The 24,244-nt window shown below is 61.8% G+C and overlaps 1 protein-coding gene across 1 annotated transcript in view; it reads left to right on the top strand.

The window, feature by feature from the left end:
• Positions 1-24,244, top strand: part of Col5a1 (collagen type V alpha 1 chain) — a 191,169-nt gene that overhangs the window by 127,001 nt on the left and 39,924 nt on the right. The window contains 19 exon segments of the mRNA XM_048813424.1: positions 1,036-1,092; positions 2,022-2,075; positions 2,391-2,444; positions 4,501-4,554; positions 5,567-5,620; positions 6,651-6,704; positions 8,174-8,218; positions 9,716-9,769; positions 10,330-10,374; positions 10,945-10,998; positions 11,220-11,264; positions 12,225-12,277; positions 14,561-14,606; positions 15,089-15,142; positions 15,761-15,805; positions 17,972-18,025; positions 20,001-20,108; positions 20,841-20,894; positions 21,620-21,673. Of these exon segments, the coding sequence (XP_048669381.1) occupies positions 1,036-1,092; positions 2,022-2,075; positions 2,391-2,444; positions 4,501-4,554; positions 5,567-5,620; positions 6,651-6,704; positions 8,174-8,218; positions 9,716-9,769; positions 10,330-10,374; positions 10,945-10,998; positions 11,220-11,264; positions 12,225-12,277; positions 14,561-14,606; positions 15,089-15,142; positions 15,761-15,805; positions 17,972-18,025; positions 20,001-20,108; positions 20,841-20,894; positions 21,620-21,673 (1,038 nt within the window).

Below are 24,244 nucleotides of genomic sequence, written 5' to 3'. Positions count from 1 at the left end.
TTGAGGGCCTCGGGGACCCTCCAGCTCATCTGACCCAGTGTGCCCCTCTCCCTGTTTGCAGATGCGTGCCTGTGTGCCAGGCCCTCCCTGGGCTCTGGGAGTGGGAGAGAGACTTCACGGGGCTCTGGGCAGGGCCCTTGCTGGGGACATGCTTCCTGGCCTGTGCTTTGCGGGGAGCCCTTGGCCTAGGCCCTTTGCTTGGTCAGGTCCTGAGGAGCAGGGTCCGCCAGGAGCCTTGCCTGTCTTCGGGAGTTAGCTAGTTAGTGAACTGTGATTTTAGTGACTGTAGTTGCTGATGGCCTGTGACGGTAGGGAACACTGCCCCTTAGGGCAGGGTGGCCAGTGGAGGGAGTGTGCAGGGCAGCCCACATGGCCCCGATGGCACAGTGTTTATGTGGCTGCAGCTTGCTCCGCGGAGGCGGATGACCAGAGCACTCAGCTGATCACAGGACTGTCTAAGCAGCCAGAGTTGCTGTGCAACAAATTGCCGAGTGTGCTCTTCAAGCCTGCCAGCGTCACCTGGGGCCGGAGTTGGTGGCGTGGCCTGCTTGGCCGGCCTGTCCAACTGTGCGTCTAATTGAAGCCAAGTGGGCGATGGGCTTAGCAGGAGATTTTATAATGTAAAAAAAACTTCCGGAATTAAAACCGTGTGTGTGGGACTCACGACCCCGCAGCAGAGGGGCACTTTGGCCAAGCAGGTTGACCTGTGCCGTGGCAGGTGGGAGCCACGCCGGGGGCCAGGCAAGGGCAGAGAGCCCAGGTAGCCAGGCTCCCAGCTTCCCAAGAACCTCCCAGCCGCTGGAGAGCACCTGGAGTGCCTCCGCGGGGAGTCGAGCCAGTGGGAGGGCCTCTCCTGCTTAGCCCAGAGAGGGAGGCCTCGAGGGGCCAGGGCTGAGACCAAGTCCCTGTCCTTCATGGTGGGCGCTGAGAGCCTTGAGGAGCAGGGACCTTGCCTGCCAGAGCCTCCGTCCTTCCCTGTCCCAGCTGTCGTTTCTGCCCTCGGTTCTTCCTCACCATGTCCCCTTCTCTTTGCAGCTGGCGTTGAGGGGACCCGCTGGCCCTATGGGTCTCACGGGGAGACCTGGTCCCATGGTGAGTGGCTGGCAGGGCGGGGGGCGGGGCAGGAGCTGCATGGGGGCTCTGCCTGTGTCTCCGGGGAGATGGTGGGCAGCTGTGTAGTCATGTAGCATGGGTGACTCTCCAGCCAATGCCCTGTGGCCATGAGGGATGAGTGGCCTCTTGGTGCTGCTCCCCTAGGGTGGAGTAGGTGACTCCAAGGAGCCCTGGGTGCCTGGGAGCCCTGCGATTCCTGGAGACAGCCCTAACCCCATCCCGAGTGGGAGTATCCCAGAGGAGCCCGTGTGGGGCAGAGCACAGCTCCGAGCTGCTCTCCCTCGTTCCCCTCAGCCGCCGTGGGTGGGGTGGGCGGACCCTTTGAGGGACAAGGGCCTGCTGGGCCAGGGAGCCAGGGCATCCTGAGGCCAAGCCTGCACTCCTGAGCTGCCCATGAACTGGCCTCAGTCTTCGGGGGCTCCCTCCTTCCCGAAGCCATCTCAGAGTCGGGGACACTGGTTTGGAACCTGGTCCTCTGCAGGGCCCTCTCAGCCCCAGATGAGCATGGCTCGTGTGCAGAGACACTCAGGGCTGGTCCGGGCTGGCCTCCCATGTCTAGACTCCAGCCTTGAACTGGCCCACGGGTGTGCACACTCCGCCCTGAGCTGGAGCCTGTAGGGAAGAGGCAGGTTCATCCTGGAGAGAGAACCCTCTCCGCGAGCTGCGTGGCTCCTGTGAGCCCAGCCCTGGAGCCGTTCAGCCTGGGAAGAGATCTGAACAGCTGCGGTTTCCGCGTCCGGGGGGTTGCTGTCCCCCCTAGTCGGCTGAGGCAGCTGTGCGTGCTGCCCCTGGGACATGCCGTGCTGTCCACATGCTGTGTGGGCCCGGCCCTTCCCCTCCTGCCCCTCACCGCCGTGGTCCGTGTGCCCCTCGTCTGAGCACGCACTGATCCTGAACTCTCTCCCTAGGGTCCTCCTGGGAGTGGAGGTTTGAAGGGCGAGCCCGGAGACATGGGGCCTCAGGTACGTGGGAACCCATCTCTGTTCCCAGGGGGGCACCCCGGGTTTGCTGCTAGTACCCCGATTGCCACACGAGTGGGACTTACCGTGTATTGACGCAGCATGAGCAGAGCAGCTCTGACTTCTGTGGTGGCAGGCTGGCTTGTTGTCCCCAGCCCTCACTGGGGGTGTGACACCAGTGTCCTGTCCCTGAGCTGCTCACAGAAGCAGCTGGGACCGCAACCCTATACCTGGGTGATGAGCACAAGGGTAGGCTTTGCTTTTCCCTCTGGAAAAACGTGGGCTTGCTGCTGACCCTTTGTCCTCTGATCCTGGCAGGGTCCCCGAGGTGTGCAGGGTCCACCTGGCCCGGCAGGGAAGCCTGGGAGACGGGTGAGTATTTGGTGCTGGTAGCATGTGGCTTGGGGACCTCAGCTTTGCCTCTGATGGAGCCCGCAGTGGGGTTGTCCCCTCGGTGCCTGAAGGAGTGGACCAGGCTCTGCTGCTGGGCTGGTCGTGCTGTCCACTTCCAGGCTGTACCTGCCGTGTCTGGGATGGAGGTAGCTCACCTGGCCCTGCAGCCCAGCTCTGTCCTGCGCACATCCATCTGCTTAATGAAGGCCATTTCCCAGCCTTGGGCAGCTGGGGTGCAACGAGCCACACTGGCCGGGGCCTCATGTCTCGGGCAGCCTCTTGCTCTAAAAGTGGCCATGCTGTGGGGGAAGTGTCCAGGCCTGCTCAGGCCTTCCGCCTGCTAGTTTTTCCTCTCCTCCTGGGATTTTGTGTGGAGTGAAGTGGTCCTCAGGACCATGGCTACTGAAAGAGGGCACGTGGGCAAGCCGGGGAAATCCTCGCAGTCCCGTCAGGCTCACAGATGGACCTTGGTTCCTGTGCTGCCCATAAGCGAGGGGATGCGAGTGGCGCCATGAGGCCTGTGCTCTCCAAGGTGCTGGGGCTCCTGATGGCTGCCGTGGCTCCCAGCACACAAGGCGGACGAGGGTCGTCCCTGATGGTTGTGACCTCCTGGCTCCGGAGGGAGTTGTAGGTGGAAAGTGAAAAGTTGCTCCTGTGGCCTGGGGACAGTGGAGGGGGCCAGGCAGGAGGCAGGGCCGAGTGGAGGCCGGAGAAACTCCACCTCCTCTGGAGTTCTCTGGTTCTCCACGGACAGCCTGGCAGTTGCCTCAGGCCAGGTTCTGAAAGGTGCTGTGTCTTGTTAAAGGCTGGGAGGGGCGCGGGGGGCAAGAGCTGGCCGCAGGACTGGTTGCCAGCTGAGCCCTTCGCAGGGCCGTGGGTGTGTGTGGGTGTCTTCGGAGGCGCCTGAGCCTCAAGAGAAGAGAGGAGGTGGTGGCCAAGGGGCTCTGGGCTGGTGCCTGCTTCCGAGGGCCTGAAGGGCCTCTTGAGTTCTCTGCCAGCATGGCTCCTGGGGAGCATGTCCTTGTGGGTTGCAGAAGCTTCTGGACGTTTTGTAGGGCAGTGTCATGCTGAGAAATCCTGAGAACTGTTAGGATGAGTTTCCCTTGATTTCTAAAACTGTTTAGAAATTTCAGGGGAGGCTCTGACGGGCAGGGCGCCTGCCCGCAGGGCAGCCGCACCCGCTCCGGGCCTTTTGGGACAGGTCTCACCCTTGGGCAGCTCCTGGCTCCCTGTTCCCCTCCCTGAGACAGGGGCAGCGGTCTCCTTGGGGTCTGCTTGGCTCTCTCTCCTCTTCCCTCGGACACCACCTTTGCTGTCTGTGGCACTTGGAGACCCAAAGCTGCTGCTGTCCAGGTGATTTTTGATTGGCGGCGGCTGCCAGACCCTGGCCCTGTTTGACCAAGGGCGCACGGGAAATGGAGAAGAGGGCCACTGCTGGGCTGGCGCCTTTGTGCCGAGCTGCTGTTCCTCATTAGCGAGCGGAGCTTGGCAGAGTTGACAAGGCTGGCTGAGCCCCTGGCCCCTGGGGCCTTTGTAGTGGACCCTGGAGGTCCAGGCCCTGCCCTTCAGCCCCATGGCCAATCAGGTAGGCTCTGTGGGCTTGTCCATGGCTGGAGGTCATGATTTTAGGAGTGGCCAGCAGGGGCAGAGTGACTGTGCCTTGAGGTCGCTGTGTGGCCTGAGTGAGATGTGTCCCCTCTGGACCTTTTCCTTCTGTGGTCAGACGGACTAGCCAGACAACTCTTTCCCTGCACTCCCAGAGGGAGTGCCGTGCAGCCAGTTGGTGTGGATGGTCCCCAAGACCACGGGTGGATGGTCCCCAGACCCGGAGAGGCAGGCGGCGTCCTGCCCCTTTGGCGGTCAGGACGGCGAGACTCAGCCAGACGGCACCCTGTTTTGAGTGGTCGGGGTACAGCGTGGCATAGCTGGGGGGCTTTGGCCTATGGCAGGTGCCCCTCAGTGGCACCCTGGGCCTGGCGAGGGCCTCAGAGGGACGCCCGCTTCTGGAAGCGACAGTGTGCCTCCTCTGTTCCAGGGCCGCGCTGGGAGCGATGGAGCCAGACGCATGCCTGGACAGACGGGCCCCAAGGTAGGCCGCCGCCCGCACCTCGTGTGCCCCTGCGCCCCGCCATGTTGCGGACAAGCAGGCTGGTGTGTGATCATGGGGAGGGCTCATTTGGATCAGACTCGCTGGCTTGTGTAAGTTGGGCTGGTGGGTGACTTTAAGGACAAGGGTGACGGCTGCAGCCATTTTCTGGGGACAGCTTGCTCCTTTCATGGGGGTGCTGAGCAGGGGAGAGGTGGGATCCTGGCCATGAGAACCACTGTGAATGTGCAGGTGGCTCGGCCACCCGGGGACATGTGTGCCCCGAGGTTGTCAGAGGACATACTGACTTTCTTCTCCACGGAGGAGCCACCGAGGGGACAGCAGTGTTTGGAAGGGGAATGGAGCCTGGTTGTCAAGAACGCCAGGTGCCCTCCACCCTGGTGGCCCTGAACCGGCAGAGCTCGACTGCCTCCTGAGAGTCTGAGCCAATGAGATACTGTGGGCTTCCGCGCCCTGGGGCGGAGAAGATCAGAGTCTTATTGGATCTGTCTCCATAGTTTATGGTGTTCTTTCCTCAACAAAATTATTGAAAGCTTAAAATATCCTGCACTTGACCCCTGCCCCACCCTGGGAGACGTGGACACTGCTCCCGGCTGCAGGAGGCATGGCCGGGCTGGCCTGGTGCCTGTGGAGTGTGGGCAGCCCTGGAGGCCTGAGGCCGCAGCAGTGGGAACACAGGCAGGTGCTCCCCCCTCATGGGCCCGTCTGCAGGGGACCGAGAGTGGACAGGCACACACATCACGGCAGCCACTCCAAGTGCTGCGGTGTCACTGCTGGTGGCCACCCACGGCCCGCGGCTGTCTCCCTTTACAGCCTCTGCTGGTGTCAGGGCAAGAGGGGGCTTGCAGACCCCAAGCAGAGGGTTCCAGTCAGTGGGCTGCCCAGGAGTCACCAAGGCTCCTGGTGCAAGGAGCCAGACACTGCAGGAATCTGCCCATGGGGTGGCCACCACTGTGCCCATCTGTGTGCAGTGACAGTTCTCTTGTCTCCACAGGGTGACCGCGGCTTCGATGGCCTGGCGGGGCTTCCGGGAGAGAAGGGCCACAGGGTGAGTGTTCTGTGTGGGGGGTGGAAGGGTCAATCACAGAGCCCCTTCCCGAGCCCCTTCCACGCCATGGCTCCCTTAGGGGGTTGGGTGGTCACCCAGCAGAGCACAGCAGGTCAGCCAGTGGAGCAGAGCCCCAAGACTTTGTCTCTGTGGAGGGAGAGTCAGCCAAAGCAGGGGATTCGTCATGTGCAGTGCCTAAGGAGCGGTCCCAGTGGCCCTCACTCGGGGACACGGGGGCTGGAGTCGCGTCTCCCTGTGGAATCCGGCTCTGTTTAGCTGAGCCTTTCATGCCCTTGTTCCGTGAGCTGCTGAGCAGGACACCTCCCTGTTAGGGGTGGTCTGGGAGGGGGATAGTCACAAGCAGCCGTCCCCGTTAAGGAGGGTTGGGGTCAGGGCCACCCTGGCCGCTGCCCTGGTTTTCTCACCTGCCTGGGGTGGACCCGCATGGTGCCCCCTGTGTCTCAGCAGAGGTTTCTCCCTGAACTGTGCCTCTTTGGAATTTTGCACATTGGGGACCTACAGACCACATATGTGTGCACACGCGGGCACGCTGGGTCTTGCCGGGAGACGGGCCGTGCTCCCCGTGGTGCAGTGGAGTGATGCGGTCCCCAGCTGTGCTCTCCAGCAGCCTCGTGAAGATGGGGACGCATGGCTCTGGCCGCTCTCTGACTCAGTGCCAGTCCTTCTGACTGTCGGGCACAGACAGGGCACCAGCTGTGTGTCTGGCCTGATGCCACAGGAAGCCTGAGATGGAGCAGCCTCACGCAGAGCCCCAGGCCGAGGGTGGGTCACACTCTGCCTGGTGTCTAGGGGGCCCTCATGCTTGTGGGCCCCCCAGACGGCCAGGTGCTCAGCTAGCCACCGCAGGCCATCCACTCAGCACACCCAACCTCCCCCACCCAGACAGGCCCTCGGGGGCTGGGGATCTTCAGGACCAGAATTGCAGAACCAGGAAACCAGGGCTTGACACAAACTGAGGGTGACCTGCTCAGGAGTGACTCACTTTGACTCTGGTTGACTGACTCCCTAGGGTGACCCTGGCCCTTCTGGCCCACCAGGACCCCCAGGAGACGACGGAGAAAGGGTAGGTGTCCTGTCACATCTCAGCTGCAGGTGCTGCCCTGCTCCCCAGAGAGCTTGGCAGGAAAGCCACAGATGGAGCCCAGCAGCGCCCTGCCTGGGGCGCCAGTGTGGGGAGGGCCGGCGGCAGTGGAGGAGGAGGGGTCTGAGCGTGTGGGCTGTGGGGAGGGGAGATACAAGCAAATCCCAAACATTTACTTTGCTTTATCGTCCTGCTCAGGCGGAGAGGCCAGGAGTGCCTTTTACCTGTCACAGGTCTCAGGAAAAGCACCTCTAATTGCAGGAGGCAGGTGCCCCAGATCACATGGGAGGGAAGGTGCCAGAGGCCTAATGAGCTCTGCATCCCGCTGATGGCGTGTGATGAGGTGTCAGGGGTGTGCAGGAGCCGCGCTGGCTGGGGCGGCTGGAGCCGGAGGGTGTGGGGGATGATTGTCCTCCGCCCTGGGGGGGGGCAAGTGGCTGCACATGTGAGCAGAGCGAGGGGGGCAGCTCCCCCAGATTTGGGAAGACAGGCTGGAGTTGGGCCGGGCTCACGCACCAGAGGTCTCTCTCTGTCACTGCATCCCCACGGGGGCTGGAGGCCATGTTACCCTGTGACAGGGATGCTGAACGCTGCTGCCTTCTGTGCACCCATCGCTAGACAGCCTCTCGGGGGAGGTTCAAGAACCCCGGGAAATGAGAAGTACTGGCGGGGCCACTCCAGCAGCATTTCTGTCCAGCAGCCTTCACTGACCTGTCAGGGCACCTTCTTGGTCTGGGCCTCAGCACAGTCGGCTGTAAGATGAGAAGGAAGAAGGGTCCTTCCGGATGGCCCTGCCTCTTGTGTGCATGTGTGCACTGGTGTGCATGTTCATGGCTGGATGTGCACGCAGGTGTGTGCATACTTGCACGTGTGTGGTGTGTGTGCATGACCGTGGGTGAGCGTGTGTGCAGGCAGGCTGTGCGCTTGCATGTGTGGGGAAGGTAGGAGAGAGCGGTGGCCCATGAGGACCAGTGTGCTGGCCTGCGGCTCCGGCTGGGAGCCAGGGGGGGCACTCCTGCCCGAAGCCAAGAGGAAAAGGCTCTTGGTGGTTGGCCCCTGGGCTTCTCTGGGCTCTGGCAGAGACCTCAGGCTCCCCAGGGGCTGGCCAGGGACTCTGGTGAAGAGAATCCCAAGATTCTCCCTGATGTCCCTCCTTCCCAGATTCTGTCATTTGCCAGGGTAGCCAAGATCTTTGAATTCAGGGAGTCCTCTGCCCTGCTGCCCCTCGCTGTGGCTGAGGCCTGTGAGCTCCTGAGTGGGGCTTCTCAGAGGCTCCCTGTCACCTGCACATCTGTGCCCCTGCTACTCCCTGGGCCTTTCCTGCTGCTACAGGACCAGTCACCTCCATGTGCCGGAGCTGCCCCAGCCAGTGAAGCCCACTGCATACCAGAGGGAAAGGTGTCCCAGCCTCACAGCTTGTCCCTGAAATCCCACCTTCTTCTCCTCCACAGGGCGATGATGGAGAAGTCGGGCCCAGGGGGCTGCCTGGGGAGCCTCTAAGTGTGCCAGTGGGTGCCATCTGGGCCTGGTGGGGTGGAGATGGGCTGCACAGGAGGTTGCCTCTGGAGCAGCGTCTGGGGTTTACTGCAGTAAGATTAGAGAACCTCAGCCTGAGGACAGAGACAGATGCGGGCACTTCCCTGGGAAGGAAAGGAGAGACCACCTTGTGGTGCTGGAGAGCACACCAGCCTCCCTGCAGGAGGAGGCCTGGGCCCTGGAGGGTTGTGGCGGGCATCCAGGGGCATCATGACAGGTGATCGGGAACATCATGGTGGAGGCCTAGGGACATCGTGGTGGGTGTCCAGGGACATCATGGTGGGTCTGCACACCTCTGCCATGGCGGGTCCCTGGGGACAGTCACAGGGCCTGCATCAGCTCAGGTTCTGATGGGTGCACTTTCCCATGGGGAGCTTCTAGCAACGCCCTGTCCGACCCCCAGGCAGGGAGCTCTCTTCCCTCAGCGGGCACGTGTTTAGGCCCAAAGCAGATTTCCTTAATGATCGAGGGACGCTGATTTCTCTTCACTGAGGGTGGCTCCGAAACCTCCCTTGTTACCCAAGTCAGGCGGCTGTTTGCATCTGGCAATGTTAATTGATGAGAAATATTGCAAACGCCGTGTAGAGGAGAGTGCAGGGTTGGCCTGTGCGGATTCACTGGGACTAAATTATACCCTGGATGTCTGATTAGCCGCTAAGGGGAATCCATCAACACCATTCTCCTTAGCACGCGTCCGAGCGGTGCCTTCTGGGTTATTAGCTTCTGGAAAACATTAATATGACTGGGTATTAAAATAACGAAGGAAACACTTAAGAGGCAATGGACGTGGGAGGATTTCTCCTCTACTGAATTTGGAGAGGTTCTGTTAAAGTTAAGGGTACCTGAAATCCATGTGGCTTGGCTAAAGTTTACCTGATTCCACCCCCCGCCCACCCGTGGCAGACAGGGACTGGACGCTCGCTACTAGAATCTTGTAAGCCTTTCCAGGTGGCAGGTGCCTGGGGGCTATGCGCCCTGGCTCATGGGACCATGTGCAACTCGGGAGTGAGTGGTGGCCATGGGACGAGATCCTGGGTTCCCAGCAGAGACCTAGTTTCTCCTGACCCTGCTCCCTGCAGCCTTGGACTCTGTGAGACCAGAAATAACAGCTCCTGTTAGTGTGCACTGGGACTCAAGAGAGGGCCGAAAACAGGAACTGGACACAGTGCCCTGTACAGTGGGGGACAGCAGGGGTGCTTCTGTGGGAGAGGTCTGGTCCTGCCTGTCCCAGCAGGTGTCAAAGGCCATGTCCTCAGTTCCAGGCACCCCCTGCCTCTGATTCCCAGCACCAGGGTGGAGAGGTAGGGGGTGGGAGGGCATCTGGGCCAGGCTCCCCAAGACCTGGGTCACCCGCCAAGCACCGGGAGGAGCCAGGCTGTGGGGCACAGGATTCGTGGGGGCCTGGGGATGTGGGCTGGGACTCCTGACAAGTTTGCCTTCCTTGCTCTTTCTTGCAGGGGCCACGTGGTCTGCTTGGGCCAAAAGGGCCCCCAGGCCCTCCAGGACCTCCCGTAAGTCCTGTCTCCTCATGTTGTGTGTTCCCATGATGACCTTGGAGACCCTGCCACCCAGCTGGTGGCTCATTTGGGCACTGGGAGAGCACATGCAATGTGACCCTTCTGCACAGCTGCCTGCTGCTGGTGTGAGGGGCGTGGATGGGGCTGGAGGCTGGGGTTGCGGCAGGCCAGCTCCTACCTGTCCCCATCACGTTTCCATGTCCACTCCCTGGCATCAGCACCTGCCGGGTCTTTGTCAGCAGAGCCCCAGGGCACCATGTCCTGCGGGACCTTCCTGCAGCTCCTGTGCACGCTCTGGAAGGAGGCAGAGCCCTGGTTCCCATGGGGCTCTTTCCTGGGGCCTGCCTGAGGCCCTTCTAGAAGGCGCTTGCCCACAGGATACTGGGGTGGCAGCTCGGCTCGCCTTTGGCTGAAGCCTAGGGTCTGGTCAGTGGACCTTCTGCAGAAGGGATTTAGGTTCAGGTCTTCTGCTCCTCCGGGGGGCTGCCCTCCGACACAGTTTTCCTTTTGAGCATTTCCAATGTACCATGTCTTTCCCTTTACATCCCCTGCAGGGCGTAACGGGTATGGATGGCCAACCAGGCCCGAAAGGAAATGTGGTGAGTCTGGGGCTGCCAGGGCTGGGCTTCATGGTGACAGCCCTGGGCACACTCTGAGCCTAGCTGGGGAGCTCTGGCCCTGTCCACAGCAGCTGGCACTGGGGAGCAGAGGGCCAGACTCGGAGCCCCCAGTGCTAAAAGCTGAGTTGGTGTTTGCCCATCCCATGCTGCTGAAGTCAGGGAGGCTCAGGGGGAGGCCACCTTCTTCCTGTTCTGGAGGAGCTGACGGCAAAGCCATCAGGAGATGAGTCCCGGGCCCTGGTCCTTTCCAAGGGCACTGGGGAACATCAGCAAGACAGGAGGACTGGGCACCAGTGTCCCAGTGCCCTCTACCCTCCTGCTGGGAGGTGTCCGGACGTGTCTGTAGGAGCACGTTGTCTCTGGGTCGAGGTGCCGTCTAGGCCCTGCTCTCTGGGGAACCCCACCTCTTTCTGCCGGGCTGACCCCACACATCAGCCTCTGTGCTGCTGTCAGGAGCTAAGAACATATGGAGAGGATGGGGTGCCCCCACCCGAGGGACGGGGTGCAGCTCCCTGAGCTCCTCTCAGGGCTTGCTCTTGTTTCCCACAGGGTCCCCAGGGAGAGCCTGGCCCCCCCGGACAGCAGGGTAATCCTGGTGCCCAGGTAAGTGGCCTGGGGACACAGCTCTGGGGCATCAGGCGTGGGGGCTGTGGGTCTCCAGCCAGCGCTCTGGGGGTGACGGACTGAGCTCTGCCCCCCAACTCTCTGTCCCCACTTTGTGCTGATGTGACTGGAACCCGGGTTGGTGCCTGTCAGCGGGAATGGGAGGAAGGCCAGGGGCTCCAGCTCAGCCTTCTCCTCACCTCTCCTGGCTCTTCCCACAGGGTCTTCCAGGCCCCCAAGGTGCAATCGGCCCTCCAGGAGAAAAGGTAGGTGGGCCTGAGCTGGGCCCGAGGGGCTTTTTGGTGCAGGCATGGGAGGCCAGCTGCCCTCACCCGCTCTCCCTGGAATTGCAGAAGCTCAGCTACGGGGAAGTGACAAGTCAGCCGTGGGCCAGGTCTCGGGTCCCTGTCCTGTGCGGGCTCCTAAACACAGTCCTCCATCCTTTCGTTCACTCGCCAGCTCTGCCGTGGGGGGCTGGATTTGGCAAGAAAAGAAAATACATGACGCATAGTTAAATTTGAACTGTGTCGATCTGAAACTGGGCATCGTGCTTTGTTTTGCTAAATTTGGCAACCCTAAACTCACCACCAGTACCTGCTGAGTCCCGTGCTGGGACTTGTTTCCACAGGGCCCTCATGCCTGGCTGAGGGTGGGGGCCTGGGTCCTCTGCAGTCGGGGGCTCGTCCCAGCCTGGGCATGTCGAGTACTGCAGAGCACCTTGACCAGCACAGCCAAGAACCACGGCGGAGGTGGGGTGCGGGTGGTTCTGAATGAGCCAGAATCCCCGGAAGGGCTGGTTCCAACCCAGATGGCCACTGGCCGGGGCCCTCTGAGTGTGGCCCAGGATGTTGATCAGTGACACTGTGTGGCTGTGGTACTAGGCCTTCGGGGGCCAGGGAGAGGCATGAACAGATCCCCTGGTGCGGCAGTGGCCCTGTCTGAGGAGCAGAGGAGAGCTTCCGGCAGGCTCCCAGAGAGCCGGCGGGTGGGAGGGGGTGTCAGCGAGGGTGGGTGCAGCACTAGTGAGGGTGGGAGTTCTGTTCCCGGGGCTAAACCAGAGCTCTGGCAACAGAGGGAGGGGGGGCTGTCCTTGAGTGCTGGGGGCGGCGCAGAGGGGTGCCTCTGAGCAGGCTTCTCAGGAGAAGAACCCGGGGCGCAGCGAGGGCTGGGCAGGCCTAGGGGTGAGGTAAACCAAGGCATGTCCCCACGGACTCTGTTTCCTCTAGGGTCCCCTGGGTAAACCAGGCCTCCCAGGAATGCCGGGCGCTGACGGACCCCCGCTGAGTAGCCTGCCCACGCCACCCCACTGGGGCTTGGGGGCTGGGAAGCCAGGCTCTGGGAACGACACGGGTGCCCTCGCCTGCCTTCCGTGGGGATGGAGGTGGGTCCCGTCCGGTCTCGAGCTTGATTGCTCAGAACTGCTGGGTTGGACACGCTCTTCAGCCTGCTCCTGTGGAAGGGTGGTGGCTGCACCGGTGGCAGTGTCAGCTCCTCACTGGGGTGTGCCGCTTAGTCACCCCTGAGTCTGGGACTGTAAAGAGGGCTGGCTGGAGCGACCCCAGCCGCGTGCTCGTGGTGTGTACTCTCTGGTCCGAGCACAGGGTGGGAGGGCGGTGCACCAGGGTCTAGCAACGTGTGAGCCTAGCATGGAGCCCGTCCGACACTGAGGGCAAGTCCCCGTGTGGCCACGTCGTGGGGAGGGGAGCTGGGGGAAGTGGGACCACTCAGAGGCCCTGTGTGCACGCGGTGTGCACCACGCGAGTCCCTCCGTCCCTTCCTGCGAGATGTTGCTGCTGTGGGGTTGGTTTTCTTGTTTGATTTTTGTTTACCAGGGATTGAACCCAGGGCTCTTCACCCCGAGCCACACCCCCAGCCCTTTTTGTTTTATTTTGAGACAGGGTCTTACTGAGTTGCTGAGGCTGGCTTTGAAGTCTTTTCTCCTGTCTCGGCCTCCAGGGTTATAGGCAGGTGCCACGGCACCCGGCTGGTCTGGGGGTTTTTAATAGTTTTCAGCTGATGCTGAAAGAAAGCCTGTTTCAGAGAACAAGATTAGCTAAATTAATTATTTAAGACCATGTACTTTATTGTTTTAATAACACCATCAAAAACTAAACAAAAAGTTAAATATATCAACCATTAATTGGTTCCTGTTTACTACAACATCTGTCTCCTTGCACTCCAGGGCTGAGGATCATTTAGTCCAGTGAATCTAAAAATCCCAAATTGTCCTTTTTAATCTGAGCAACGAATTACGGTCACTCTGCTCCACGTGGAGTTTTTTGAAAATAGGTAGGGACTTGGCCACGCGGAGTTCAGATACAATGAGATCCATCTTTACCAGGATGTCATCTGTGAACCCTCTAATTTATGTCTCTAGCTAATTGCATTTTCTAAAGATAAAAATGGCATGTTGTTATAAATGATTATAAACACCAGGGTGACGTGGAGTCACCCTCCCGTCTCCCAGGGTCTCTCTGTGGGCCTGGGGCTGCTGTTGCCTTCTGAGCAGGCCAGGTGTGCCTCAGGCCCTGCAACATGGGACGGGGATGGCCAGCCCCTGCCCTGCAGGGAGGTGCCCCTCCCAGATGCACCTGTTTGGGTCTCAGCCTGGTCCCTGCACCAAAACCTCCACAGAGTGGGGAGAGAGGGCCTCGGAACCGTTCCCCTGGAGCCTGCAGGTGCCCACCACCCTGAGCTCTCCAAGCCAGAGGTGGTGCTTTAAAATAGCACACAGGGCTGGACACTTGGGTGTGGTGTGCTCACAGTCGGGACCACAGGTGGACGGGAAGGCCCTGGTGGCCCCAGAAGCAGCCTCTCCCGGGTGCACAGAGCGGGGAGATTCGAAAGAGCCTTCCTACAGCAGCACCCGGCTGCCACCCGCCAGGGGCCCGTTCTGCTGGGTCTTTGCTTTCCTCTTGGCTGGAGAGTTCTGGTTTTGAAGACAGGGAGATCGATGTTAAACGGGCGAAGAAGCAGGAAGCATGTGGAGGCCCTTGCAGCACCCAGGTGCCAGTGTTCAAGCCGCTCTCAGGCCACGGGGGAGCGGCAGGTGCACCGGGTCCCTGGGACAGTCTGGAGCCAGTAAAAATCTACTTCAGCTGAACCCAGCAACTCGAGGAAGGCGCACGCCCTGCTCACTTAGTCAGACCCGGTGCGCGTGCAGAGAAGATGGATGAGAGCTCCCGTCACACAGTCAGCCACGGCGGCTGTGGCTGCGGAAGTCATGAGGGGCCTCATCCCTTCCCACCCGCCTAATTGTCTACCGTGAATGTATATTACTTTTTAATCAAAAAAAAAAAATATCAAGTGCAAATAACGGGAGCTAGATTATTTCCCATCATGGAAGCAGGGCCCCGTCGGGTGTTGGGCGAAGGCCCGTGCCGGAGACTCAGCGCCCACCATCTGTTCCGCCTCCTGCCTGCCCTGCCACCACGGCTGGTTTTCCTGGGGAGGGAGGAGCTGGGGCACTGTGACCCTCACTGCCACCTCTTAGGAATGCAGCAGAGGATAGGATACCCGAGGGAGGTGGCACTGACTAATGAAGGATCTCCCCTTTGTGACAGGGCCACCCTGGCAAAGAAGGCCCTCCTGGAGAGAAAGGAGGCCAGGTGGGCACTGGCCATGGCCGCTGATGGCTGTGCAGGTCCTGGGCTAGGGTGGGGAGGCAGGGGTACCTCCCGAGAGCCCTGGATGCTCATCAGCAAGCTCTCTGGCTGCTGAGGGACGTCCCTTTGTGGAGAGCCAGCCTGTCCTGCCGTGGGAAGCGGCCACTTTACCCACGGCCCCTTGGGGGGTGCATGTCTTTGGTGGCAGCTCTGTCCTTCCAGGCACCCGTGTTGCCTCAGCCCGTCTTGCTCCAGGACCTTCCCTCACTCCCAGACTGCTGGTGGGATGCGGGGTGTCCCCTCTCATCATGTGACACTACCCGCTGTCTTTGACGTTAGGGCAGGGGCCGCTGTGTCCCCGCCAGGCCTCTGTGGGGCCCGATGCTGGTGGAAGCCGGGTCCTGTCTCTCGCTGAGGGACCTGGAGTTGGCTGCAGTTACCCAGGTGCCTAAAGGGAGTTGACAGCTTTTTTCTTTTGGTTTTAGGGCCCACCTGGCCCCCAAGGTCCCATCGGTTACCCAGGTCCTCGAGGAGTCAAGGTGAGGAATCTATGGAGCCCCGTCTTCCTGGAGGTCAGGGTGGGGGGAGGACATGGCTGGCTGAACTCTGGGGAGCTCTTCTGCAGTTAAGCCTCCCTCCTGCCTGGCCCCGGAGTAGCCTGGTATGCCATCAGGTGGGATGCTGTGGGTCGACAGCACCCATAAGGGCAGATTCGGGGCAGGGCACAATCTCCAGTCAGCCTACGCACTGCCATCGGAGGGACAGGAGAGTGTCCTTTGGCCCTGTGTGCCATGCTCTGAGCCCAGCGGCTCTCAGACTTCACAGGACTCAGAGCCTGGGGTGTCTCCACAGGGAAGCTCGGAGACGTTTCTCAGAGCCCTTTGCATGTTTGAAGGGTGAGAATGGAAGTCTGCCCCCCTCCACAGCAGTGGGCAGAACAGAGCCCTTGACAGACAGACGTGCAGATGGCCACTTGCTCACTTGTGTTTCCACCCGGAAAATGCCCGCAACCTCGCTAGGCAGGGCTCAGAGCCCCCGCAACATGGACAGCACGGTCCCACTGGCCTGCCAGCACTGGCCGGGTCTGCGTGGCGCTGTGTGGTTTAATCAGCGGAGGCTTGGGTTCACGCGCTCTCTTCTTTTTTCTACCTGTGCAGGGGGCAGATGGCATCCGTGGTCTGAAGGGCACCAAAGGTGAGAAGGTCAGTATCTGCTCCTTCCAGCCGAGAGCCTAGCCTGGCCGGAACAGGATCCGCTGGGTGGCCCCACACCAGCACGTCAGCACGGCCAGCGGAGGAGGTGTGGCTTCTGAGTGCCGAGGGCAGCTGAGGCCACTGTGCAGGGAAGTGGGGTGCACCAGGGGAATGAATAGTTGAGGGCAGGCCCGGGGTCCCCTGGGTGCATCCTGGAGGGCCCCGTGCATCTGGTTCACGCCTCTGCCCACGGGCTGGGTACTTGGGGTTCTTCCCAGGCAGCCCCCACAGCTGCAGAGGTGCGCACTCCTGCAGCTGAGCTGGGCCAGGCGGGAGTGGGCTGGCGCTCGGTCCCCGGGCTCGGAGGGCGCTGCCAGCCCACAGCCCTGGGCACGCGCGCACACGCCCACACGTGCGACAGCACGCCCGCTGTGAATTAGGAGCAAGCCCCCCGCGCAGCACACTGCTCTGTGCTGTCCTGCGTCACGGGTCAGATGGCATGGTTCTGGCTAGTGAACATCGGAGACGGCCACTGTATGTGCTGGCCGGGGTCAGTGCTCAGGCACCAGCAGGTGGTGGCGTCCTCGGCCACAGGCAGGGGTGGGCGCGCCACATCTGTCCTCGCAGTTCTGCACAAGGCCCAGAGCCACCTTCCAGGCCTGTCCCATGGGTGGGCTCCAGGCCTGCGTGGCCCTAGCCCCTCCCATCATGGCCACCCGTTCTCTGGCATCCTCCTTAGAGGTTTTCCACAGGGACTTGGCCTCCCTTGCGGGTAGCCTGTGAGGCTTCCCAGGGGCTTGGACCTGGGGTTGGAGGGCAGGGAGGCTGCGGGCAGGAGCTCAGGTGGCCTCTTCTCTCTCTGGGACGGTGCTCATGCCCTGCTGCTCCTTGCTGGGCCCCTGGGGGACCTGCCAGCCTAATCCACACTCACGCTGGCACATCAAGGGCTGCCACCGGACCCGAAGTGACAGGGCAGTGGGACCACCGTGGCCCCACCCAGCCTGTGCTCTCAGTGGGCTGTCCTCAAGGAGGACAGGCCAGGCCTGCACAGGCGCAGCTCCCTCCAGAACACACCTGGGCCAAGGTGGGACCCCCTGGTTCCAGGGGATTTGGGGCTGCTGAGCAGTTTGGCCCAGGATGGTGCCTGTAGACACCCAGGGCCTTAGGGACAGGCACAGCCCCTTAGGAACAGAGGTCCCCCCAGCAGGGTTCTTGTCACAGCCCATGTCTCAGAATCCCCATCCCCCTGGTTCCTAGGGTGGCTCTGTTGCTTTGAAGGTGGCCTCCTGGAGTCCCAGCTTTGTCCTACCAGCAACAGAGATGCTTGGGAGGACGTGGCTGAGTCACATGGAGGCAGCCATCTGGCCAGGACAGTCCCTGGGCTGTCCTTAGGGGTGCTGGAAGGGGTGGGAGGGGACGTGGGGGACTGTGGCCCTGGCACTCCAGCCGACTCCGCGGCCACAGCTGGCCAGCTGTGGGCACTGTGTGAACCCTGGATGGGCGCCTCGGGGCCCACTGGGTGGGAAGTGGGCCAGGCTCCAGGCGGCGAGGCCTGACCCTCAGGCTCCCCGTTCCCTCCTCTGGGATGGAGGCCCGGCCCCGAGCAGGGAGAGAAGGCCTGGCCCCCTCCCTGGTGCCAAGCTCGGCCTCTGTGGAGGTCAGAGGGCTTTCTCCCTGTGGTCTCCTGGAGGGGACAGGAGGTCGCTCACCCTTGACACCTTCCCTGTGGGTCCCCAAGTCCACAAGTGGCACAGCTCATGTCAAAGCCAGGGTTGCCTTCTTCTCGGCTTCTGGTGACGCTGATTTTTTTTTTGCAACGCCACCAGAGCAGCCCAAGTCCCCTCCTCAAGTGTCAGCCCACTCACCTGCTCCCGGCCTTCAGTGCTGAGAGGACACAAAGCTGCTCTGAGAAACAATGCCCGTGGCTGGGGCTCGCTCAACACAGCACAGGCAAACCAGGCCGCTGACCACCAGGCCCGCTGACCACCAGGGCCGCAGCCTCAGCTGCCGGGCGCTGAGCCCGCGGGTTAGCAGGAGCACGCTTCACAAGGCCGAGCACAGGGTCCCCCCATCCAGGCTCCCACCGCAGGTCTCCGTGCCAGTGTGGGGGTGGGGAAGCAGTGCCAGGGAGCGGGGGCTTTGCTCTGGGTTAAGGCCGACTCTCATCCCCTCCAGGGTGAAGATGGCTTCCCTGGATTTAAAGGCGACATGGGCATCAAGGGTGACCGGGTAAGTGTCCAGCTAGGGAAAGGCAGAGTGGCACAGGGTCCTGGGGAGGGGTGCGGGGTGTTTGTGGCTGTGGAGTGTCTTCTCAGAATGGAGGTGCCACCTCTGTAGGGACTCCTGGTCCTGAGCCGGGGTGGTCTGAGCCCTGGAGCCGGGCTCTCTGCAGTTCTGCTCACCTCGCCCTCAGTTTCCAGCTTGGAGGCTGGAGTGCTGTCCCTGTATGACCCTGGGGACAGGATGGCTGTGGACCACCCCTCTGCCCTGGGTCCCACACAGGTGGGTCCACGGGGACTTGTTACTTCCCGGCTGATCAGGTGGGTTATGGAACAATTTGTGACTGCGGGCCGGGAGATGGGTGGCCAGGGAGGGGAGAGCGAGGTTATGGAATGAAGCAGTCGGTGGAGTACCTCCCCAGGCCACAGCCAGTCACTAGCAGGGCCACACCCTGCTCAGCCCTTAGAGCACCCGGCATGGCCCTGGTGTTGGACAGTAGAAGCCCCAACAACCTGGCTGGTTCTCTGTGTCCCAGCACTGGAGGGAAGGTGTGCTGGAGAGCAGGGCTCACAGGTGACAGGCACGGGGCCGAACGCCAGCTGTGCTGTCACATAAGCAAGGAGAGGGTGTAGGAGCGACCCAGAGAGGGTTTCCAGGTAGTGGCCACTGCCTGGTGGCTTCCCAGCAACTCCAGGCTGAGTCAGAGCCCAGGCAGAGGGATGAGCTGCCTGTGCTCAGGGGCCACACACACTGGGCTGACCTTGTCGCTGACGTGGCCTGTCATCTGCTGCTGTGATCATCCTCCAAAGCAGGACCTGAGGGCGCCTCATAGAACATGCCAGAACCAGAGGCCCTGGGTACTTGGCACCTTGTCCCACCTGGCAGGCAAGTGCCAGCAGCGATAGCCCGTCACTGGAGGGAGAGCAGGAGGGCGGTCTCTGTGACGTCCTGGCTGCACCGCTGTGGGTGGCCGGCGCTGCAGACCGTGCCTCCTAGTGGAGGGCCAGCCCTCCTCACCCCTGCCCTCCGATGACTCAGCTCACAGGCTTGGGGTCCAGGTGACAGGGCACAGCTTTAAATACAGACGATTTCCCCCGGTCTCAGCTGCAGCCAGATGAGGGTGGGAGGGCTGCAGGACGCACCCCTCGGGAGCAGCTGCCGCCATCACACTTCCCAGAGCAGGTGTGCCATCGCGCCCAGAGCTGAGGCTCATTGAGGAGGACAGAGGAAGGCCCCTGGGCTCCCATTCTCCCACAGACCAATGAGGCAGCCGTTGGTCTCTGTCCCTGCAGTGCACATTTTTGGTGTGGGCTCTTCAGCTGTTCTGCAGCTGCTCTTGGAAGCAGTTGGTCAGGGGGACTCACCACTGACCACCTGCTTGGGCAGGTCCTGTCCACTCCGCCACTGAGCACCGGGACAGCTGTTCAGAGCCAGAGTGGTGCTGCCCTCGGCCTCAGCAGGCTGCTGGGCCCCCTCCTCAGCCTCCACCTGTCACCTGGGGGTGTTGAATAGGGCAGAATGAAGCCCACTGTCCCCAGCATGTGTTCTGGGGGTCTCCTGTGACCTGGTTTTGCCCAGGTAGCTGCCCAGTTGGAGGCTGCCCGTCTCCAAGGCTGCTGGGGTTTCAGAAGAAGGCAGGTCCCATCCATCCGCTGCATTTACGGAGGTAGCTGTTCAGCGCCTCCATTGTTAACAGGTTATTTCAGCCAAGAGGCCCTTGACGTGGGCGAGGTAATTGGGGAAGAGCAGGCCCTTGAGCATGTAGCGGGCACGCTTGGTGCAGAGGGACGGCACACCCTCTAGCAGCGCCCGTGATTGGCCACATGATGGGCTCTGGAGCAGGCCCTCTGCTCAAGTGAGGCCAAGAGGCCAAGTGGCTCTCACCACAAGAGGCCTCCATCCAGCCTCATGCCCGGGACCGTGGCTGGAGTCCTCAGCCTGGCGAGACTGTGGGGTCCCCCTCACGTCCTCTGTTTGACTGCAGGGGGAGATCGGCCCACCTGGACCCAGGGGAGAAGATGGCCCTGAAGGCCCGAAGGGTCGTGGAGGTCCCAGTGGTGATCCCGGTCCCCTGGGGCCCACTGGGGAGAAGGTTTGTGACACTGGGTGGTGGGCCATGCCTGGGAGGGACTGAGCTCCGCTGAGGCTCTAGATAGGCCCCTGCTGATGATCCCGGCCCCCGGGGCCCCCAGTAATCGTGCCCCATGGCCATGCACATTGACTGACGGGTCATGTGTGGTCCTGCATCTGACCCTTCTGCCCCCCTCGGAGGAGGCTCTTCCCCAGGCACCCGCAAGCTGGGCTCTGAGCTCCCCCAGCCAGATAGAGAGTTTCCATCCTTGAGTTCCTGCCTCCCACTGAGGGTATCGGCACATCCCCGCCATGGCAGGAGGGCACAGCCCTCGATGGCGGCCATTCTTCAGCCTGCCCTGTGCAGCTGCGGGAGGAGCCACCCTGTCCTACCTCGTCCCCTCTAATTAGAAGGAATGGGAGTACAAGTGTCTAAAACTTCCCACCTGACCGCGCGTGGCCACAGGAGGCTGAGCCTCGGAGGGAGGACGTTCTGGCCCGGGAGCACTTGCGGATGGCGCGGCACCCAGCTCCTCCTTTGGGCCTCTGCTCTTCCGTCAGTGCAGGGACCACGGGCGCCGTTGTATCCCAGGGGTGCTTAGAGGTTCCGCCCCAGAGGACCGCAGGGACTCTGTGGTGACGGTGTCTTTGAATGCTGCCTCCCGCCCCAGCCCGTTGGCCTCCTCTCGGCGCAGAGGAGAAAGCCGAGGACGGTGGTTCTCACCACGATGTGCTGCTTCTTTCTTTTCCCCGGGGAAAGCTCGGAGTCCCCGGATTGCCCGGGTACCCAGGAAGGCAGGGGCCAAAGGGACTTTGAACCGTACCAGGTGTCTCGGCAGGTGTCAGGCTGCCCGGCCCCACCCGGCACTCCCTCATCTGTTCCTTGACCTGGTGGCTTCTGTGGCCCCAGGCTGGTGGTACCCGTCCCTGGGGCTCTTGTCTATTAGCAGTTTGTGTTGATCTGGCCAAGTTCAAGTGAGGAGCCTGGCCACCAGTTAAGCCTTCCAGCGAGGGGCAGGACCTAGCCTGGCCTTGGGCAGCTGGGCCCTGGTGGCCCGCTGTGGCCTTCGCCCATTGTCTTATCCACGCCCAGAGCTCCTGGAACAGTAGACCCCCACCTCACTTGGAGGCTTGGCAGAGTTCACTCCTGGGGTTGGTGCTGCGGCTCCCTGAGGCTCTGTCCAGGTGCCTTTCTGCCACCGGGTGCCGTGTTCCAGATGGAGGCTCCTTCTGCAGCCTCGGGGTGGGCAGGAGGGTGGGGAGCGGGCCTGTGGAGACTCAGTCCCAGGCTTCGCTCTGGAGTCTGTGAGATGTTCAGGAAATGTCGAGCTGATGAGCAGATGGGCGCCAAGCAGGCAGAGAGGTGGGTGGCGGTGAGTGGATGGTGGATGGGCATCGTGCAGGGTGGCCATCCTGCAGGCAGGTGGGCAGTGCACCGGTGGGTGGGTGCAGCTGATGTCACCCGTTGGGGGTGCAGCATAGCGCCCCCTCCTGGCCCAGCTCTCCTGCTTCCTCCTCATCTCTCTCTTTCAGGGTTCTGTTGGATTCCCTGGATTCCCTGGTGCCAATGGAGCGAAGGGCGGCAGGGTAAGGACGGCCCTGGACGGGCACCTGCTCTTTTTGCCTTGCTGTGTGGCGGTTGCCCAGTGGCTGCCTACTTCTCCCCATCCTATCCCCAAACCACTTTCCAGACGGCTGGTCTTGAGCCCCGGGCCACTCTCAGTGCTGGGGACTCTTGCAGATGCCGGGGTGGCAGCTCTGTGATAGGCAGGGGCAAAGACAGGAGCGGAGAGAGTGCCGGGAGGGAGCCTTCAGGCCGATGCCCGTGGCAGCCCCAGTTCCCTCTTCCTGCCCGAGTTCCCTCTCCAGGCCAGCTTTAAGGGCAGGGTGCTCACCAACTCCTGGCTAGGCTGGCACCCCTCTGGGACCTGGTTGCAGTGCGAATCTCCAGGTTCATTGTTCCCTGGTGTGCTGTGGCTGCACATGCGCCCAGGGTGCCGAGACGTCCTGCTGTGGGTGGCTAACAAAGGCCTTGTGGCGACTGGGCTAGGGAGCCTTGTCCCCAGCCTTAGGTGGAGCCCCCACTGGCCCAGCCTTCTTGGCAGGAGCCGCTCTGGATGCTCCTTGGTGGAGCCACGGTGCCTGGGCATCACCCGTTGGGCAGGCAGGAGCCACCTGGTCATCTTGGCCCCGGCACTCTGAGCTGCCTGGCCCACAGGCAGGCCGGGGACAGAGCAGCTGCCTGTGGGGCGTCCACAGAGCAGGCTCCTCCAGCTCTGCTGCCACCCAGCTGTCCCCGTGCACAGAGCTGTGGGCTGCGGCTCCATCCATGTGTGGCTCCGGGAGAGTGGAGCAATTGTGTCCCGGCGAAGGCCGAGGAAGACCCAGGGCGGCTGAGCAGGTGACAGTGAGCACGCATGCTCTGCCACTCAGCCACAGAGAAATGCGGGCACCCTCCTGGGCAGGACAGGGCTGGCGCGGGGGGACAGCCTCTGTCCAGGCCTCGGCGGTCTGCAGACCTGCCCGCCGGCCCACCTGTCCGTCACCTCCTGTGTATCATCTACCTGTCTGTAGCATCTGTCACTCACCCGTCAGTCACCTGTCATCTGTTTATCGTCTGTCTTTGTACCTTCTTTCATCGACTGTCTACCTGTCTTCTGTTTATCATCTGTTCACCTGTCATCTGTCTGTCTGTCTTCCTCTCGGTCATCTGTTCACATGTCTGTCACCTGCTGTCTGTGTATCTGCCATCTACTTACCTGTCTTCCCACCTGCCGTCTGTTTATCCCCCTGTCTGTCACCTGTCATCTTTCCTTCTAAGGACGGCCTGAGTGGTGTCTTTGGGGAAGGCTGTCCTTTGGAATACATGGAGGTGCCCATGGCGAACAGTGGCCTGGGTCTCCTAAATGTGGGACACACTGGCATGGCAGGATGTAGACCCTCGTGCCAGGACTGTCCACGTGACACTATAGTAATGAGAACCTTAAGGAGAGGGCACGTGACCACCAGCTGCTGGTGTTGTGGTCTCACCACAGCCTTCCACGGAGGACCACATGGGGCCAGCTGAGGCCGTGCCCCCCATAGCTCAGCCTCTCCCTCACTGACCCTGAGAGTTTGGACAGCTGCTCTGGGTACCCGCTGGCCCCCACTGGCCATGTCCACAGCATCAGCCTCGTGGGCCACCAGACAAACCAGAAAGCCTGAGTCATGCCAAGACCTACCAGGCACCTCCAGGCACCGATGCCTGAGCCCAGGTGGGAGCCACTCGCAGCCTCTGCGTGGCACCTGGACGTCCAGCCCTGATCAGGGATGTTCTATCCATTGCTGTTCCAGCCCTGGGCACAGCTCATGACACAGACGTCAGGCCAAGAGGTGGAGGCCATCTGTTTCTTTGAGCACTTTTGAGCACAGGGTAACTGAGTCCGTGGAGCGGGGTCCCTGCCACTTTGCCTTCCCATCATGCACCACCTGTCTAGGACACAGAAGGTAGCCGTCCTGCTGGAAACCTGCGGAGTCTTGCTGCAGAGAGAGGTCTGCAGTACTGGCCTTCTTTTTGACAGGTGGTTTGGGGGATGACAAAGATGGCAGGTTCCTTGGCCTGCTGGGTGGGGTGGCCTCCCCGGTGTTGGCAGGAGCTGGAGGCCAGCTGTCCTGGCCGGGGGCCCGTGTTCTCTTGTTCAGCACTGAGGCCTCCCTTGCTGCTGGCCCGTCCTCAGAGCCTCAGTGACCCGAGCCGTCCGTCACAGCTCCGGCTCGGGTGTCGGTGCTCTGCCCTCGGCCTCTGGACTTCACGGTCACACCGGCTTCTCTCGGAGGCACTTAAACAGCACACGTTTCTCAAGTCCTTGCTAGATGCAGACACTGCTGGGCACCGGGGACTTGGTGATCACACAAGATGTACCCCTGCTGCCCAGAGCAAAGCCCCCAAGGACTGGCACCCAGGGATGACAAGGGACGATGAGGGTCAAGGAGGCACTGGGTGCCCCAGTGCTCCAGAGTGTAACTCTGAGACCTGAGGGCCTTCACAGTGGTGGTGACACTCCTGCTATGACCTGCAGGAGGGACGGAAGAGGGGCCAGTCAGGGCCGTGGAAGGCGGGAGGAGACAGAGGAAGCTGGTATGTGCTGGGCCCAGGCAGCCACCCATTGCAGGGCCGAC

This window comes from Marmota marmota, unplaced genomic scaffold, assembly GCF_001458135.2.
Source record: "Marmota marmota marmota unplaced genomic scaffold, marMar, whole genome shotgun sequence".
In the NCBI taxonomy this organism is placed as follows: Eukaryota; Metazoa; Chordata; class Mammalia; order Rodentia; family Sciuridae; genus Marmota; species Marmota marmota.
This window is presented reverse-complemented; position numbering and strand designations above follow the sequence as displayed.